This window comes from Myodes glareolus, chromosome 14 (assembly GCF_982192425.1).
Source record: "Myodes glareolus chromosome 14, mMyoGla1.1, whole genome shotgun sequence".
NCBI lineage: Eukaryota > Metazoa > Chordata > Mammalia > Rodentia > Cricetidae > Myodes > Myodes glareolus.
The window spans coordinates 14,641,493-14,660,537 of NC_142039.1; the positions used below are offsets into that span (position 1 = coordinate 14,641,493).

At 38.2% G+C, this 19,045-nt stretch overlaps 1 protein-coding gene across 1 annotated transcript in view; it reads left to right on the forward strand.

The window, feature by feature from the left end:
- Nucleotides 1–19,045, forward strand: part of Itga8 (integrin subunit alpha 8) — a 172,498-nt gene that overhangs the window by 25,699 nt on the left and 127,754 nt on the right. The window contains exons 3-9 of the mRNA XM_087896358.1: nucleotides 4,212–4,312; nucleotides 6,706–6,829; nucleotides 11,905–11,966; nucleotides 13,211–13,256; nucleotides 15,130–15,255; nucleotides 16,200–16,244; nucleotides 18,228–18,271. Coding sequence (XP_087752484.1) covers nucleotides 4,212–4,312; nucleotides 6,706–6,829; nucleotides 11,905–11,966; nucleotides 13,211–13,256; nucleotides 15,130–15,255; nucleotides 16,200–16,244; nucleotides 18,228–18,271 — 548 coding nt within the window. The remainder of the gene's footprint in view (nucleotides 1–4,211; nucleotides 4,313–6,705; nucleotides 6,830–11,904; nucleotides 11,967–13,210; nucleotides 13,257–15,129; nucleotides 15,256–16,199; nucleotides 16,245–18,227; nucleotides 18,272–19,045) is intronic.

Below are 19,045 nucleotides of genomic sequence, written 5' to 3' on the forward strand. Positions count from 1 at the left end.
TATTGAAAACTAGCCAGCTTTATTCAAGAAGTGACAAAGATCTGGTGTCCTATCAGCAGTAACTTGCATGTACATTCAGGATGCTCAGAACCCACACTGTGAAGGAGGTAGAATTATCTCTGCAGTGTGAAATGTAAGGGGAAGCATCCTTTAAGTTGTGAGGTATCTTATATGTATTTTCATGGTGTTTGTGTATAATGAAAGCCACCCTCATGCATGCTATATTTTTTTATATCTTTTTTTGCAGAGCTGGGGATCAAACTTAAGTCTGACACATTCTAAGCAGGCATTCTACAACTGAGCCATATTCTCAGTCCTAAAACCATCCTTAACTTACCCTTAAAGAGACATTCCCAGTGTATTAAAATTACTTTTCAAATATATTTAAATTGACAGGTACCACTAATATATATATATATATATATATATATATATATATAGAGAGAGAGAGAGAGAGAGAGAGAGAGTATATAATGTGATACTTTTTATCACACACACACACATATATATATGATAAATGTATATATACTGTAAAAAACATAAATCAAACTACTTAATGTATCTTTCAGTGTTTTGGTTACTTGTATGTTGCTGTCATAAAACACTCTAAACATAAACAACTTTGTGAAGAGAGTTTGTTTTGGTTTTGTTTTGGTTCATGCTTCCGGTAGAGCAGAGTCAATCATGATGGGGTTCATCCGAGAGCAGGAGCTGTAGGTTGACTGAGTTTTGTCTTCACATAGGGAGCAGGGGTGTAGGGACTGGAAATAGGCTCAAAGCCTTCCCCCAGTGACCTTCCTTCTCCAGCAAGACTGTACAATGACCTCCCCAAGCATTGCCATCACCTTTGGAACTAAGTGTTCAACTACATAAGCCTATGAGGGACATTTGTCATTCAAACAACAGTCACCTAACATCATTAACATTTTTCTATTGATAATAACATTCAAAATCTGTTCTCTTAGAATCTCCAGTATGTAATAAATCATTAAAAACTTTGGACACCATACTATCTGATAAATCTTCAGAATGTCTGCCTCCTAGCTACAACTTGTCCCCTTGTGGCCACGTCTCCTCCATACCCTCTAACAAACACCACTGTGCTGTGTGTTTCTGTAAGTTTGCTTCCTTTGTATCCCACTCACTCATGCGCTGTGTGCGTGTGTGTGTGTGTGTCTGACTGACAAAATATACTACAGATCATTAATCCATTGTTACAAATACTAGGATTTTCTTCCTTTTTATTGTTGTTATTGAGCTATATATTTCCTCCCATCCCCTCTCTTCTTCTCCCCTCCCTTTCTACCTGCTCCCATGGTCCCCATGCTCCCAATTTACTAGGGAGATCTTGTCTTTTTCTACTTCCCATGTACATCAGATCCATGTATGTCTCTCTTAGGGTCTTTATTGTTGTCTAGGTTCTCTGGAATTGTGAATTGTAGGCGGGTTTTTCTTTGCTTTATTCTAAAAGCCACATATGAGTGAGTACGTATGATATTTGTCTTTCTGGGTATGGGTTACAAGATTTTCTTCTTTTATCAGGTCAAATAATCTACTATATTTTTGAACCACATTTCTTATTCATTCATCTACTGGTACCCACTTACAAGGACTCTGTATCTTCACTACTGTGAGTTACGTTATCATGAGCATGGAGTAAGGCTAGCTCATCGACACACTCCTTTGATGGGGACATAGACATTAGAGAAGGGGCTTCTGGATCGTGTGGTCATTCCATTTTCAACTTTTAAAAGAATGTGTATATTATTTTCCATGACAGATAGATCAGTGTATATCCATACCCACCTGGTGTAAAGGTTTCTTTTTTCACTTTCGCATCAGAATTTGCTCTAGTCTTTTTACTGATACACTTTTCCCCCTGAGGTAAATTGATATAATAAATTGCTATCATATGAGACCCTATGATCTCATTGTGATATGAATTTCCATTTCCTCGATGACTAGTTTATTGAACACATTTTCATTTACCTGTTTGCCATTTTTAAATCTTCTTTTGAGAAATTCTTGTTCAGGTCCTTTGTTCAGTTTTAATTGGCGTTAATGCTGTCTTGCTATTGAGTTGTTTGAATTTCTGATACAGCTGAGATATTCCCTTATCAGATGTATGGTTTGCGAATATTTCCTTAAACACCACAGATGGTCTCTTTACTTAATTTGACACAATTTCATTGTCTATTTTTCCTCTGTTGCCTGTGTTGTTGGGGTCATGTCCAAACAAATTTTTGCTGAGACCCATGCCATGAAATCTTCCTCTTCACTCCTCTAGCAGTTGACAGCTGGAAAACCTTTGGAGTGGGGTTTCTATGTGGGTCTGTGTGTGATAGGGGCCGAATTTCTTTCTTCTGCATGTGAGTTGTCTAGTTGTTTCAACCACTTGTTTAGTTGCTGTCTATTCTCTTGGATGTTCTCACTACCTTTGTTGCAGGTCAGCTAACTACACTGGCAATGTGTGAGTTTATCTCTGCCCGCTCCATCGTGTCATGCCAGGGTGATGGGGGTTTCGACTTCTATGGTTATTCAGTGTATCGTCTTTTAAAGTTAAGTACAACGATGTCTCCAGGTTTGTTCATTTTGTTTATGATTGCCTTGGCTATGTGGTATCTTTGCTTTTTGTTATGAGTTGTTCTTTCTGTGAAGAACCTCACTAGGGTTTTTATAAAGATTACATCAGGTGTGTAATCCTGTTGAGTGTCACGGTCACTTTAACTAACGTTAGAGACTTTCCCAGCAGGAGCAGGCTGTCCATCATTTCCACTGATTTTTGTCTTCATCAGCTTCCTTCATCAATATTGTATCGTTTTGACATACTAATGTTTTGCTTTTGATACAAATGTAGTACAGAAAATTTGATGCTATTGTGTTTTATTATTTTCTTTAATTCATTCACAGATAGATCTTCTTTAGCATATAATAATGGTACTGACACTTTTGTAGATGCCAAGGGTCTCCCTACACAGCCCAGGATGGTTTTGAAAGCTCTATGTAGCATAGGTTGCCTCAAATTCTCCTTCTTCAGCTTCCTCAGAACTGGATTATAAATTTGTGACACTATAGTCAATTCTTATTTCTAGTGTGTATGTGTGTGTGTGTGTGTGTGTGTGTGTGTGTGTGTGCATGCACGTGAACACAAGTATACGTGTTGCTGTACTATAACCCCTAGGGCTTTACATATTCAGAACAACAACTCTTATCATTTAGCCATATCCCCAGGCCTCTTATTTCGATTTGCTAATTTTGTAGCAATTTTACCAAAAAAAAAATTACTTTTTGATTTTTCAAACAGAGTTTCCCTGTGTAACTGTCCTGGCTGTCCTGAAACTTGCTTTGTAGACCAGGCTGGCCCCAAACTCAGAGATCTGTCAGCCTCTGTCTTCTGAACACTGGGATTAAAGGTGTGTGCTGCCACTACCTGGCTCAAAATTTTATTTCTAATTATTTTTCTGGAGTATTTAGTGTTTTCTACATATAAGATCATATTATCTGCACAGAGAATCATTTTCTTCCTTTCTGATTTAGATGCCTTTTCTTTCTTTTTCTTTTCTTATAAGTCTATACATTTCTAATATTTTGTTGGGGTCTATGTGGACAGGGTGGGGTCTTTGGGGATGACTCAACAGTTATGAGCAGAGGACCCAGGTTTAGTTTATAGAACCCACATAGGAAAGCTCACAACTGCCTCGAACTCCAGTTTCAGGGGCTCTGATCCTCCCCCTCAGCCCTGGTAGGCACTGTTCACATGTGCACATACAGAAAAGCAGACACACACACACACACACACACACACACACACACACACACACACACACATAAACTCTCTGATTCTAGATTTAAGGTTTTAACTTTACACCACAGAGTATTATATTAACTTGTGATATATAGCCTCTGTTGTGTTCTGACATCCCTAATTATCGAGAGTTTTGAACATGACAGAATGCTGAACATTGGCAATGATTTGTCTACACAGATAAAATGATGGCGTGTGCTTCTTTTCTTGTAGGGTCTTTGTTTGACTTTGATATCAGGATAATTTTTCCCCTTGGAGATATTTGTTCCTCTTCCAACTTTTTAGACAAGTTTAAGAAAGATTGGTATTCATTCTTCTGGTGTCTTAATTTATCACTTGGTTACTGTAATTTTAATTGGCTGTCACACTTAATAAACTAGCTATCATTCTTTTTTTTTTTTGTTAGACAACAGGAAAATCAGAGTTAACGGAACCAAGGAACCTATAGAGTTTAAATCAAACCAATGGTTTGGAGCAACCGTGAGAGCTCACAAAGGAAAAGTGGTGGTAAGTATTGATGGCTTGGGGAGCTGCCTGTCTTATGCATCACACGGTTTAATGCTTGATTTACTCACTTTCCTAGAGGGATGTGCTGGTAGGCGTACTAACTGCTTAAAGAATAGAGGTGTATAAAACCAGACAGTCAGTGATTGAAATTAAAGAATCCATTTTTACAAAATGTGCTCAAAGCTACAGGGAATGAAACCTTTTTTCTCTAATATTCCAGATATTTGCAAACACTTTAAAAATTACTAGGAAAAATGGAGAACTAAAAGCAACACCCTGAAGCAGTAAACACATTGTTCAAGCTCAATTGAAAAGGCTATTTAAAATTGGTCCTATGCAGATTCCCCTGCTAGCCAGAAAAAATAGGTCTAAAAAATGACTCTAGGGTTGTTTAAATATTCATTTATTGTGGGATATTTTTTAGAACAGAGGGAAAGGTTTTCTTAATAGTAAGACCTTTAATAATACCAGCTGATCAATGTTTCTGAATTCATTAATAATTTTAAAAGCAAACAACCCCACTTTTAGGTTGGGGTCTCTCAGCTCCCAAATGCTATTGACTTTGATTTTATCCTCTTATTGTTAAAAGTTATGTGTCTAAATTATTGAAAAATGGATGACTTTTAATAGATCTGGAGGGTTTGGTATTTTTTTTTTTTGTAAAAGGGTTAATGCAGTTGGTGGATAGAGGTCATGACAGAGGATATAAATCTATTTTTCTAATTCTAATTCTGCCATATATTTTTTATTTTTGTAAAAATACATTTAGTAATCAAAGTTTAAAACCCAATGTGAAGTTTTGCAGCTTCAGAATATCTGAAGCTGTTCACTGAGCTGTATAGACATTAGTTCTGGTTAATTTTGGTGTGTAATGTTTATTTTATTTCCAAGTTTTTGTGCTAAAGTTTGTAAAACAGATTAATTAAAAGAAGAAGAACCAGATCATGCAGTGAATGAAGCATACTTTTATCATTAACTTTTTAATTGTTTAAATTAACTTTTGTTGGTAAAATCCCTGATATTAAGCTAACTAATTTGAAGGCAGTTCATTTCACCCTAATACAGTCCTTGAAATGGCATCACAAGGCATAATTTAACAAGTATGTTTTTGATTTCATCAGAGTCCTAAAATTAGAACATGTAAGTCATCAAATAAGTATCTGATATAACAAATTGCATACCACAAAACCCAACATGTAAAAGCTAATTCATAATAACCTGCTATACAACTGCTTTTCAACTTCTATCTAAAGGGCATGGATTTAATTTCATTTAGCATACATTTATTTATTAGGGAGATTTTACATGCAAACCTCCATGTTTAGTGTGGCTGGAAGTTAAATAATGTGTGAGCGCATGTCTGCATCGTGTGCATTCTTCTCCAAGCTCCTGCTCTGTATTTTACCTGGAAATAATCACGGAATGGTTTATTTATATCCTGCAGGGTTTTGGCATTTTAGAATTGAACATATATTTATGGGATGACTGGGTAGTTCATCTCCATTAAGAAGGTTATCTGTGGTCACCAGAGTTTATCAGAATACGTTTCTCCAAAACAAGTAGAATCAGAGTAGTGGTCAGAATACCTTAGAAACGTGTTGTCTGTCATTAGCATGAGCTCTTTGAATGCTTGCTGATCCTCAATGCTCTTTGATCTACAGTGTTTTCATGAATAAAAACCATGACATCGGAACTAGTAAAATGCTGTGATAAGGAGGTAGCCCACCTGTATGGCAATCATTGTTTAAAAGTCAGAAGTCAGCTTCAGAGATAAACCATGGCGGTCCACAAAAATGGAGATTCATAAACCTGCATGAATCTGTTGATTTGAGAGCCGTTTTTAAAAATAATGACCAGACAATGGAAGGGATGAGTTATTTTAGGACATAGTGTTAATTCATTCAGTGTTTGAATGTTATTTGCTGTTACAAAGACTTTTTTTTTAAAGGAATGAATAGGAAATGTGAAGTTTTGACTTTTAGGAAATAATTTTCTTTTTTCCTTTCTTTATTCTTCTCTTTTTTCCTTATTGGTTCTCTGTATAACAGTCCTGGCTGTCCTGGAACTCACTTTGTAGACCAGGCTGGCCTGGAACTCACAGAAATCCACCTGCCTCTGCTTCCCAAGTACTGGGTTTAAAGGCGTGCACCACCATTTTCTTTTTATTTAATTAAAATTTCTGCGATAGAATAGGATCATCCCTTTGTTTATATATAGTTTTTTTTATAATTTTTCAATGAGCTAATATTAAAAACTAGTTGAAGACCAATTAGTTCACTTAACAATTTAATACAATTACCTATAACTTTAGTTATACTAGTTAGCAATTCAAATCAAGCCACTATCTGAGAAACCTGCACCAATACTGTGTCTCTTGCCTTTGGTATCCACAGGCCTGTGCCCCTTTGTACCACTGGAGAACTCTGAAACCTAACCCAGCAAAGGACCCTGTTGGCACATGCTATGTAGCGATTCAGAACTTCAGTGCTTATGCTGAGCACTCTCCTTGCCGCAACAGTAAGTTGTTCTTATTCCTTGAAAGTAAAATTTAGTTCAAAGGCCTCCAGGCTTGACAGCTGTGGGCGATGATATCGCGATTCAGATTTCTGCTCATCTATTCTATATTTATTTATGCCTGTCTTACTTTATATTGCTGTAATAAGACACCATGACTAACTTAGAGGAGAAAAGAGTTTATTTGGACTTGTAGTTTCAGAGGATGAGTCTATGATCATCATGGTGGAGAGCACGGCATCAGGCAGGAAGACATGGTGCTGGAGCAGTGGCCGAGAGACGACAGCTGATCCCTAAAGGAGGCAGAGAGAGTGAGAGCTCCCAGAATGCTTTGGTTTGAAACCTCAAAGCCTGCCCCCAGTGACGTAACTCCTCCAAGAAGGCCACACCTCCTAGTCCTTCACAGTTCCACTAACAGAGGACCAAACATTCAAATATATAAGCCTATGGGAGCCATTCTCATTCAAACAACCACAATTTATTTAATTTTTATTAAATTTATTTATTTTGTGTGTATGTGCAGCATACACGCCACAGCACATGTATAGAAGTTGGACAATAAAGAGTTGGTTCTCTCCACTATGTGAGTCTTGGATCACCACCTTTAGCAATAAGCATCCACATATGAGCTATGTTGCTGACTCTTCTGCATTTGAAAGTCAGTTCTAGATAGTATTTGGTAGAATAACTGTGACCCTTAGCTGACAATTTCTGTGGAAAATCTCCACTTTGTGTTCTACAGGATGCTGACTGGCCAACTTGTTAATGAAAGCATGTTAGTATCAGGATGACCGGTCTGGAGTAATTTCTGGCTGCAGCATTGTGTAGCCTTCATTCTTAATGGTGGTTGTTTTGTTTGGTAATTGTGTACTTGTTAAATGCTTAAAATGTTGAATCCTCTATATTCTCAAAAGACTCCATCTATTTTGAGTCCAGATCTCATCTAGTAGTTCTAGGGTTCTTCCTGGACGGCATCCTTTCTATATCTCTTGTGTTGGCTTGAGAACAGGCTGACCTCAAGTTACTTATTCTCCTGCCTCAGCGTCCCAAGTGCTGAAAGCAAGCATATACCACCACATCATCGCAATGTTTCTTTCAAAGCAAATATTTTCCTTAGGGATCCTGACACTGAATTATCATGTTGTGACTAATAGTGTGATTACCAATTATCTGCTCGGAATTGTTTTGTAAGTTTTATTTCTCCAAGTTTTTGATAGATCATTGTGAGATGTGGAGAAACAACAAAGGGACTTCTATTCTTCTTCTTCTAATTAATGGAAACACGCTGTAAAGAGGAAAATATCAATGCAAAGAATATTAGTGTAACTTATTTTAGAATACTAAATTTTTAAAGACTCCCTCTGAAGTTATTAGAGATTGTCCTAAAAAGTACAAGTAAAATTTTCCTCTTTCGCATACTTATTAATATATTTTTTGATTCAAGATCAATTTGGGGAAGACAGTAAGCAAATATCAGGATAAAACAGTGAAGGCAAAGACTGGATGAGGGACTTATAACCCTTTATTAAAATTAACCCTTTATTAAAGGGTTAATAAAGAAGCCACTGGGATTTATAGCTCCAAACCAAACCTGAACTTTCTAAACCCGAGTTTCTTGTGAGGGTTTTGGCAGGAAATGGAGTATGATTTCCTAGGTGTGAGCTGGAAGAATGACCTGAGATTAAAGACATGGTCTTAAACAGCTTTAAAATGAATGTTCTTTGTTGAGAATGAGACTCCATTATTCATTTAACACAGGTTTACTGAACACATTGGCACCAACTATTCTATATGCAGGGAGTGGGTGTGTCAAGGAGCAAGAGAAAGCAAACCAACAACATCCAAAGAATGGGCATTCTGGTAGGAAAGAGAGGGAAGAAACCAAACTAAATTCATAACACAATATCGAGTAGTAAAATGTTATATAAGTGAATAACTAGGTCTATAGTCAATGGAAAAGGTAAAGAAATGACCGGAGTCTGGAGGAACACAGAGAAGAGAAAGTCTTCAGAAAGGGTAACAGGAAAGATTCTCCAGCAGAGGTCATTGAGAGTGGGGAAAGAAGGAATTATCAACGCTGGTAACAGCCAGGAAGTGGCCATAATCCAAACTAGATAAGTGGCCAGTATTATTGCACTAAAGAGATTCAATGCTAGGCTTCTCAGCAAGGCTTCCATCTGTGTGTATCCTGTTCTCTAGGCTTTGCTGGAGGTTCCCTCACAACAGCAAACAATGTCCTTCATTTACCCAGTGGCCCTTATGACTTAGACTCTTCCGGCTATCATGAAGTTCACTTGTAAAATGTGTCACTGTGTCTCACTCTGTCCTCATGTTTTAAGTCCTTGTGACCTGAGAGCCTGGGCTAAGTCATAGCCCACAAAATCTCAACCTGCTGGGTGCCTGTTTCAGCATGTGCTTAAACTATTTTCTAAAAGTATCATTTATAGTGTCCAAGAGTTTTGAGTTCTGTGGGTACATCAACATGCCTGTTTATTTTTTATTTTCCCAGGCAGAAATATGCAGAGCCGATATGAAATGGAGCTTAGGTGGAGCTGTGGAATAGTTTGTTAGGAAACATTTAGCTCTAGGGCACACCAAGGCCTTTAAAACATACCCTCACACTTCCTCATCTCCAGATCACCCAAAGAGCAGGCTTCCTGTCATGGTGAGAAGTTCACAGTACACGAACACAAAGCCAGCTTGTTCATGAGCATACGGTCAATATCACAGACAGGGACTATCAGCAATATCCTTTTCAAACGGGAACTGAAGGAAGTGTCTTGCTTTGCTCCTATAACACAGATCCAAGGGGCACCTGGATCTGTACGGTACGGGGAGCAGCCTGCTCGTTTATCTGAATGGCGAGCCGTCTGCTCTTATGGTCATTCATAATTCAGGTGGGGGCAGTTCTCACGGCCCTTCAGTTTCACTTTAGCAGTTAACGATCGGCAGTGAATGAACGTGTCCCTGGGTCCCTGAGTTATACTGGGGCATACTGTTTAGAGACACTCTGAGGTTCCAGGAAGAAAGACTCCTTTGGGTCTCATAAATTACAATTAAGTGAGAAAAGGGAAAGAGACTTGCTGAGCAAAGAACCCCCGCTCTTCTCTAGTTGCCACTCAAAACAAACACTGGGAGTTGATTATTTTCTCAATGACCTGTTTTCAGCTAGGGATTTAAAAAAAAAAATTCAGTGTCCTGTTTGAAAGTAAAGAATGGTTCAGGTTTCTTCCCTTCTGAATAATTTACTTTATGAAAAATAAAGGACCAATTTCAAAAGTAGATTTTAAAGAAGGTTTGTGTGTTTATAAATCATTCCTTAAATATAATCAACACAATCTACATGGGTTCACATAGACTAAATCATACAGTAATGTATATTTCTGGATGGGTAGAAATTTTATAGCATAGAACTTCTAGAAAATTAGAACCCCATAAATTGAGGTTATATAGATGTGATTTTAGGGAACCTTATAAAATTCATAACCATCAATCCTAGCATACACTTGTAAAAGAAAGAACGAATTTGGCGAAAGACATTGACATACAGTTGTGAAGGAAAAAAGGAATTTGGTGAAAGACACTGTATTGGGTAGTAAGGTGTTTTAAACATAAAGGGAGTAAGATTAAGTGTAGTGATTCCTGCCTGTAATTCTGACTCTGAGGTAGAACCAGGAAGAATGGGAGTTCAGGGCCATTCTGCTACATGGAAGCCTCCAAGGCAACCTGGGCTGCATGAGACACTGTTTCAACTAACAAACAGAAAGGAGGGGTTTCTGCACAGAAACAATAGGAGAAAAGAGAGCTATGAACTGGTTGGAAGAAAGAAAATGGGTAAGGTTCTAGAAAGCCAGAAGAACCAGGTGCATTTGAAAGATACTCCGGGGCAGAGGCATGCCCAGCATATCGGAATTTCCTACAGTGATGCTGGCTCCTTTCTCTCTCTCACTGAAGGATCAGTTAAATGATATCCTCAGTAAGAAACATGGAATCATTAGCATGCTCCCATCTAACTGAGATAAAGGAGAGGCCCCACTCTCCTTTACTACATTTTGACTCTAATTCAAGCAAGTTAAAGCGCCTCTTTCAAAGTATAGGTTGTAGGAAGTAAATTTATGATCTTAATGTGCTACAGAGTTGAATAACAATTTCCTTGGAGCCCATATATTTATTATAAAGCCCATAGTCTATAAAAATGTGTGACGTGATTCCCCTGGGTCTTCAGTTAGTATAGAGAATACAAAACAAACCATTATTGGAGGGTTTTGCTTCTGCGAACATTAGCATTGCAATGCCCCTGTGAGACCATGAGAATCAGAAACACAGTTTTCAAATTATCCTCACTTGTCACAGTATAACAATTTAAAATCATGTTCCTATTAAAGAGCGTGAGAAGGCAGTAAGAGCTGGAGATGCAGCTCAGTGGGTGGAGACCTCGTGGAGCAGTCGTGACGCCCAGGCTTGGGTCCTACTGCTACACCAATAGGATGGAATACTTGACGCTTGTGATTTCAGCACTCAGGAGGTAGAGACCGGAGGTTCAGAAGTACAAGCTCATCTTCAGCGACATAGAGAGAATGAGGCCAGCCTCATGAAGAAGTAAAGGAAATCTTTACCAGTTTCTCTGCAGAAAGCATGCACTTGGGTGACCTTCGCAAGTTGTCGCTGTAGAAATGGCAGACACATCAGGAGTGGGCGAAGGAGACATAGACATTTGGGGACACAATCAGAAGATGGCGGTTTTATCTTGGAAAAGAATCTGAATATGCACCCCAGTGCAAACCCATACTTTGACGTGTTCCCTAGCTGGAGAAGGGCTTGTGTGCCCTGTGCTCAGTAGGCCTAATGTCATAAACCCTCAAGTTGATCTCACTGCTGCCTGGATGTGATCATCAGGATCAGAAAATAGATGGAAATGTACTTAAGATTGCCTGAAATGCATTTAAAAAATAAAACACCAATTGGTCTCTTTGATTCAGGGGTATATGGGGAAAGCAAAAAAAAATATCTGTATTGCTTATTAAAATACTTCTCCGAAATGATGATATTATAGCGGGTATTTGTTTTGACCATTCCAGGCAACGCTGATCCTGAAGGCCAAGGTTACTGCCAAGCAGGCTTTAGTCTGGACTTCTATAAGGTAACTCTTTTGCTCTCTCAGCATCTGTAGTTGGATGAATTTTCCTGTCATTGTGGCCACTGTTTAATTTTCTGTCTGTCATTCCCATACCCATTCCCCAAACAATAACAGCCAGAGACGCTTTGGGAGCCGTTCATGTCTGGCAACTTCTCCTCGAGTACTTTTGTTTTTTCCCTACTCACTTCTTATTTCTGTTGAAATCTATGAACATGATAATAGTATGGAAAAGCATCCAGGATGAAGGGCCTCTTCCCTCCCACTCCCAGCATTAATCATTTTGAATGCAAATCTCAAAAATGCATTTCTAAAAAACTACAAGAACCTATAATTCAATCACTTTATCACTTAGCTGAAATTGGCTGCTTTGATTTCATATTCATATTAAAATGTATATATTCATTCAGTAAGCGGAGAGCATTTGATGCATATATGAAGAAAATGACTCTATGCTTTTAAAATTAACACAGAGAAATTCCATAAACATATTATCTGTTTAACTATTGGTTCATTGCATTTTCTATGATTGTTTGCTTTGCTATTTTTCTCCTGCAAGTTACAGACAGAAGCTAGAGAACAGGGCTGCTTGCACTTGCTAATCTGGAGTTTTTGCTTTCTCTTTTGAAAAGGGGGTGGGTTTAAAGATTTTTTAAAAATATGGTTTTACATTTCTTTACTTATTGGAGAGAAGTGCTGTTTAGAGTGTGAGGAGCTCAGAAGACAAACCTGGGGGCTCAGTTCTCTCCTTCTTCCATGTGAGTTGTAAGAATCTAATTCAGATTGCCGGGTTTGATGGCAAGCAGCTTTGCCCGCAGAGCCATCTTGCTGGTAATATAGACATTACCAGACATCATTATTGCCTTGAAAATAACTGAAATTAAGTTCTTGTCACTAAAGCTTATAAAAGACAATGCCCATTTAACTGCAAACTTAATGTGCAGGCCTTGCTCAGCTCCAGCAGTGACAGCCCTTTCCCCAAAATTGTATGCTCTCAAGAGAGCAAGGTGAACATGCCTGAGTCAAACTAAAATTATTTAACATAACAAATTAAATAATTGAAAGCAGAGAAGAGAAGAAAACAACCTCCAGGCCTCAGGTATAAGGAAAGTGTGGTTTAAAGTCCTCTTTAAGAAAGTGTGGTTTTGTGAGGAAAAAGCTGTTGGAGCATGCTTATCAACAGTGACTCAACGCTTTTTAAAACACTTGCCTTCTTGCCCACGAGTTCTCTGGATGCTTCTGTTTTGCAGAATGGAGACCTCATAGTGGGAGGACCCGGAAGCTTTTACTGGCAAGGTATGTTCCGTATCAGAGAAAAGCACGCATGTTGTTACTAACACAGGGGAACAGAAGTAGCACCAAACGCTGACCTTTTCTGGTGACAATGGAAACCTCTGCTCACACTTTCTTGACTGAAGCATCATTGCACTTTGCACTTCATTGTCCAAATGATGTTTCTGAAGTGTCATTGTTCTGCCAAGAATTAACTGAGGTTATGCCAGGCTTTGCGATAGGTGCTGGAGACGTCGTACTGAGAGCACAGACAGGAGGCTTGTTTGTGGGAGCTGTGCTAGCACACACTGACTTGTGGCCTTGAGTCGGGGTCAGGGATAGATGTAAACCGAAAATTATTTTTATGTATATACATATTTTTCTCTAATCTTAATTAATTTCATGTTGGCTAATTAATTGGTCAATTAATTCCTTCATTTAAAGTAGAAAAAAATCTCACATGAATTAATAGTCATGTAAGAATACAGAAAAACTTATCTGAGATGCAGAATTTAAAATCTTATAGATGCTTAAGATGTTTATGGACCTAGCTAACAAAAACAAGAAATTGTCCAGATGTGGGAGGAAGGAAAGGGAATGCAGAGCAGAAAGTCAGAGAAAACTGGCAAATTTGACATTCTTCGTAAATTAGTGTGTAAATCTCATTGTCTTGATATCAAAGCATTCATTTGTCCCCATTACTCAGAAATATTTACAACCTGGTTTGACGGGATTTTATTTTTTTCTTGGACCCAAAAGACTGGGAATTCCCAAAGAATAATGTAGCTTTAGATTGGATGTTAAGCATCATGCTTTCAAAAGCATTTTTCCATCTTGTCTCAAAGGGCATGAGATAACATTTTTGCTTTAGATATCCACACTAAATATTCAAGTGCATAGACTTTTCCATATGATGATGTATTTTAGATATTTGAGTGTCCCAATAAAATCATATCTTAAGACTCCTGAAAGTGGCTTTGGGAGCCAATGTTCTTATCAATGTTGGTGGCCATGAATATCTTTTTTGTGTGTGAAATTTTAGATCTCATTGGACACAGCTTCTTTCTACTAGCATAATTTTATGTTTCCTTTATGTAGTTTTGCAATAAATGTAAATGTCTCTCAGATATATTAAGTCCTTCCTTTAACTTAACTGAGATCTTTACAATTTGTCAAGTAAGAGAATTCCGCGTATGTTCTTTGCAAGGAAACAAAACTTCTTATTGGAATGCAAAGGAGACTTCAGTTCTATAACCACTAGCAAAACTATGTGACTTTGCAGAATGGCATCAAGTTCTTTGAGCATAAGACATTTATGTATGATTGGTTGACGATAAATTTCCTCCTGGCTTGAGCATTATTGTTTTGTTTTGTTGTTGCTGTTTGCTTTTGAGACAAGGTCTCATGCAGCCCTGCCAGAACTCAAACCCATTGCATAGTCCAGGATGATCTTGAACTTCTGATGCTTCTGCTTCTACTACCGAAGTGCTGGGATTAGAGGCATGTATCATCTCCCTGCTCAGTTTTATACTGAGCTGGGGATTGAGCCCAATGCTAAGCAGGCAGCCTATGAAATGAACTCCACCCTCAACTCTAAAATGCAAATTTAAATACAAATTACAGTTGTAAGTTTCCTTATTCTTTCATGCTTTTATCATTTGAAGGTTGAGAGGGGATATACATTAGAAGTCAAGGAAAAATGGATAAAACATTGCCTTTTTTATCTCTGGCCTCCACTAGATTGGAAAGTTCTACCCACTCAGTTATAGCTAACCTCTGCCTGACAGTTCTTGGGGTGGACATTCAGGAGTGTGTGGTATGGTTCCAGGATTGCCGAGTAAGAGCCTGCCTCTCCCTTGCATCCGTCTAGTTCATGTATTACTTTGTTCACGCACAGGTCAGGTGATCACTGCCAGCATAGCGGATATCATTGCAAATTACTCATTTAAGGATATTCTAAGAAAGCTGGCAGGAGAAAAGCAAACAGATGTGGCTCCAGCTTCCTACGATGACAGCTACCTTGGTAAGAACCATTGCTCCAGGTATTTATACTTTCTCACGAGGCAAGCAAATTAAATATACATGAAATGTTTGGTCCTGATTTATCTGATAGTAGCTGACATCTTTTGAAAGTTTTCTTTCTTATTATTATGAGTAGACCCTTACATCTTCTTTTTCAGCACAACCTGTTGGGTTTTTTTCCCCCAGATAGCATATATACCATACATGACCCGGACTGCTATTTTATAGGTGCTTTAACATTCTCATGAAAGATCCCTGGAAGAAGACATTTGGATTAGCAGGGCTTCTGCTCGTGCTATGGGCAATGTGATAGCAGGCCTGTCCAGTTTCTACAAAACCAAAAAAAATCTTTCTAGGTGTAAGATTGTTTTTGAATCATATCATGTGCAAGCTATATAATATCCTTCTACTATTACTGATACCTGCCTTTGGTGTCCAACCAATTTTGATTGCTTTATGCACTGTTAAATTATGCCTTTGTTTTGTCAATGTAAATGGAACCTTGCTTCTGAGCTCAATGACATCTGGGGGTGCAATCATGAAAGGAATTACAAAGTAGTTCATCATGACGATCAACAAGAAGACCTGAACACGAAGGATGTCTCACAGGAATTGTGCTTGATAGTGATGAACTTGCAGTTTTTGAAATGCTACAGCTGCCACTCCCCCTTACAGGGGTTTGAAGACTGATCTAAGAATATGACTTACTTTTTTTTTGGTTATGTTTTTATTTAAGATCTGTATGGCAGACATTTATAACTAGGACCTAGTCTGAAAGTGTTACTATTTCTGTGATTTTTTTCCTCTTAATGAGTCCTTAATTTTTTAGATATTTGTAGAGGTTTTGAAATAAAATAGTACCATGATAGCACTTTCATTGTTTTCTAAATACAACTCATTTCTTTCCAAATGCAATTTGCTTTTTCTTTTTTTTATTCAATACAGGCTATTCAGTTGCTGCTGGAGAATTCACTGGGGACTCTCAACAAGGTGAGAGACATTGTTAAACTTGTCATTTTAAAAGTGTGGAGTAACGGCAAATGGCATAAGAAGTCTTATTGTAAATGTTATTGATTTTTTTGCTACACAAGATTTTATATAGATGGAATACATACATACATACATACATATGTGTGTATGTGTAAACAAATTGTCTTTAATCTCAGAGATTACACTATACTGGGTCTGACAGACAGAACACCTGACTAAAAGTTGTGATTAGCACTAGTGATTAGCATTAAGCATAGCGAGTAAAGGACTATGAGGTAGCTACCAGTGCAGACATGGGGGAGATTTCTACAAGCTAAGTTGTATAAAAGATTGAAGTAGTTAGGAAATTCATCAGCCTGGCCAGACTTTTATACTTTGATGGTTAATGGGACTGGGGTAGAGAAAGGGAGGTAGGATCAGCTCATACTGAATCTTATGGATCATAAAGCTCCAAAATTATAGGAAGAGATATCATAGAAGATTTAAGCAGAGGAGCAAATACAATCTAAAACAAAAACAAAGTGAAGGGAACCACACTGGTTATTTTGTGTAAATTTTCTTGGGAGGAATGTTTTGATAATATATTTATGTTCATGTCTGTCTTCTTGAATCTAAGTCTCACTGTTATTTGTCTTGATTCTAGAGACTAGAAAATATTCTTTTCATAAAGACACATAAAATAAATAGCATAAGAGTAAGAATTTGAGTCAATTTTAAATTCTGACCTGACTAACAGTATTTTTTAGAGTGCTGCAACCTCTCTGATTCCTGTTTGCTTTTACATCTGAATAACATTAATGCTATGGGGCCTGAATGATCATTTTGAATTTTGTATAAAAATGCATGCTACATTCAAGGCAAAGCAGTGTATCGCCACTTGACTGTGGCTTACCGGCATAAGTCTAACCAGCGTCTATCTTGGGCAGGAGAATCATGGCATCTGCCACACTTCCCTTCTTCCCAGCATTCTGTTCTGTCTACTCCACTCACCTAAGGGCTGCCCTATCAAAAGGCCAAGCCATTTTTCTTTATTCAACCAATGAAAGCAACACATAGAAAGAAGTCCCTCCTACACCACAAGATAAATAACAAGACAAAGAAGAATGAGGAGAAAAAATAATAATTCTATGAACTTTAAACATAAATTCTTAACTTGGAATCCTTGATCAGCAATTGGTCCACGAAGGGGCCTCATCATAATTGAACTTCTAAGGATGTATCTTTGTGGCCATATAAAAGATGTCCCCAAAGTGGAAGTTAGCAAAGCCTCTGTGACGTTTCAATCACACACTGACCTGCAAAGACAGGAGGATATCCTAATAGGCAGAGGACCTGCAAAGACAGGAGGATATCCTAATAGGCAGAGGACCTGCAAAGACAGGAGGATATCCTAAAAGGCAGAGGAGCATGCTGTCTAGTTTGTTTGTTTTCTCTCACCTGTAAAGAAACATCGGGAAGAAATCAACTGCAAACAAAACCGATTTCCAGCTTGTGACCCTCTCCATCACTCATCTCCATGGCCCCATCTTTACCCTCTCTACCATTCATTTACAAGGCACCATCATCTTTCCACTTGACTGCTAAGTAGCTTTAAATACACTGGGAGCTGATAGATGACTCAGTTGGTAAACAATGCATGCAAGCGTAAGGACCTGAGTTAGAGCCTCAGAAGCCATCTACCACAGACAATGTGATGGCTTGTGCTTCTAATTCCAGAGCTGGGGAGGCAGAAGCAGGCAGATCTCTGTGGCTCACCAGTCAGCCACATAGGCAAAATCATTTCATAAGCTCCAAGTTCCAGTGAAAGACTTTGTCTCAAAAATACAAGGTGGATGTCTCCTGAGGGAGAAACACCCAAGGTTCTACTCTGGCCTTTTGATGCCTGCTTACATGTGCAACCCATACACATGAATACACATATATAAGCACACTAATTAATCAATTAATGTGGCTCCCCCTCTAAATGACTCTTCTTATCCCCAGAATTGGTTGCTGGGATTCCAAGAGGAGCACAGAACTTTGGATACGTGAGTATCAATGTATAGCCCAGACACGTTCTTTGTGCACTGAAATATTTTTCCCATGTAAGCCACTGTAAATGCTCTTTACTAATGAGCTTCTACCACAGAAGTGTGCTATTTCCCTGCTCATCCCAACAGGAGGTAAATGCAACTATATTGATGCATGATTTCTGGGGATCCATGTGAAACAAAAATGTGGGGTGCATTTTTTTGCAAAGAGTCACCCTTATCCAAAACATAGAAAAACTCCTTCTGTATTTGTATTTTCTCCTTTCACAAAAGCTACCCAAAGGGCAAACTTTTCTCCAAGTCCCTAACTTATTCCTCTACAAAGGTACTGGAAAATAAGCGCACATTCTGAAGTGTCAGGTTTGAGAGGATAATACTTAAGACCCTCATAACTGGTTACCATGAAGTTAGAATAAAGATACATAGAAAGAGGCCACACAAAAATGGCTCACAGGATGAGAGAGATAGCTCAGTTAGTTAAGTGCTCACTGTGGAAGCAAGAAGACCTAAGGTGGGCATGGTGGTGCTATTATTCTATCACCCAAGAGGTTGATAAGTCAGAAGAATCCAGAGTCTGGGGTCAATCTGACTTACACAGGAAGTTCCAGATCAGTTTATGTTCTAAGTGAATCCCTGTATCAAAAAATAAATTAAAATAAAATAAGATCTAGACAATATACAATTTGTAGGTATGTGTTTGGCTAAATAGAATTAAAGGTGACATTATTCTATGTGGATAGCATTAAGAAAGGTTATTTTCCCAAAGAGCCA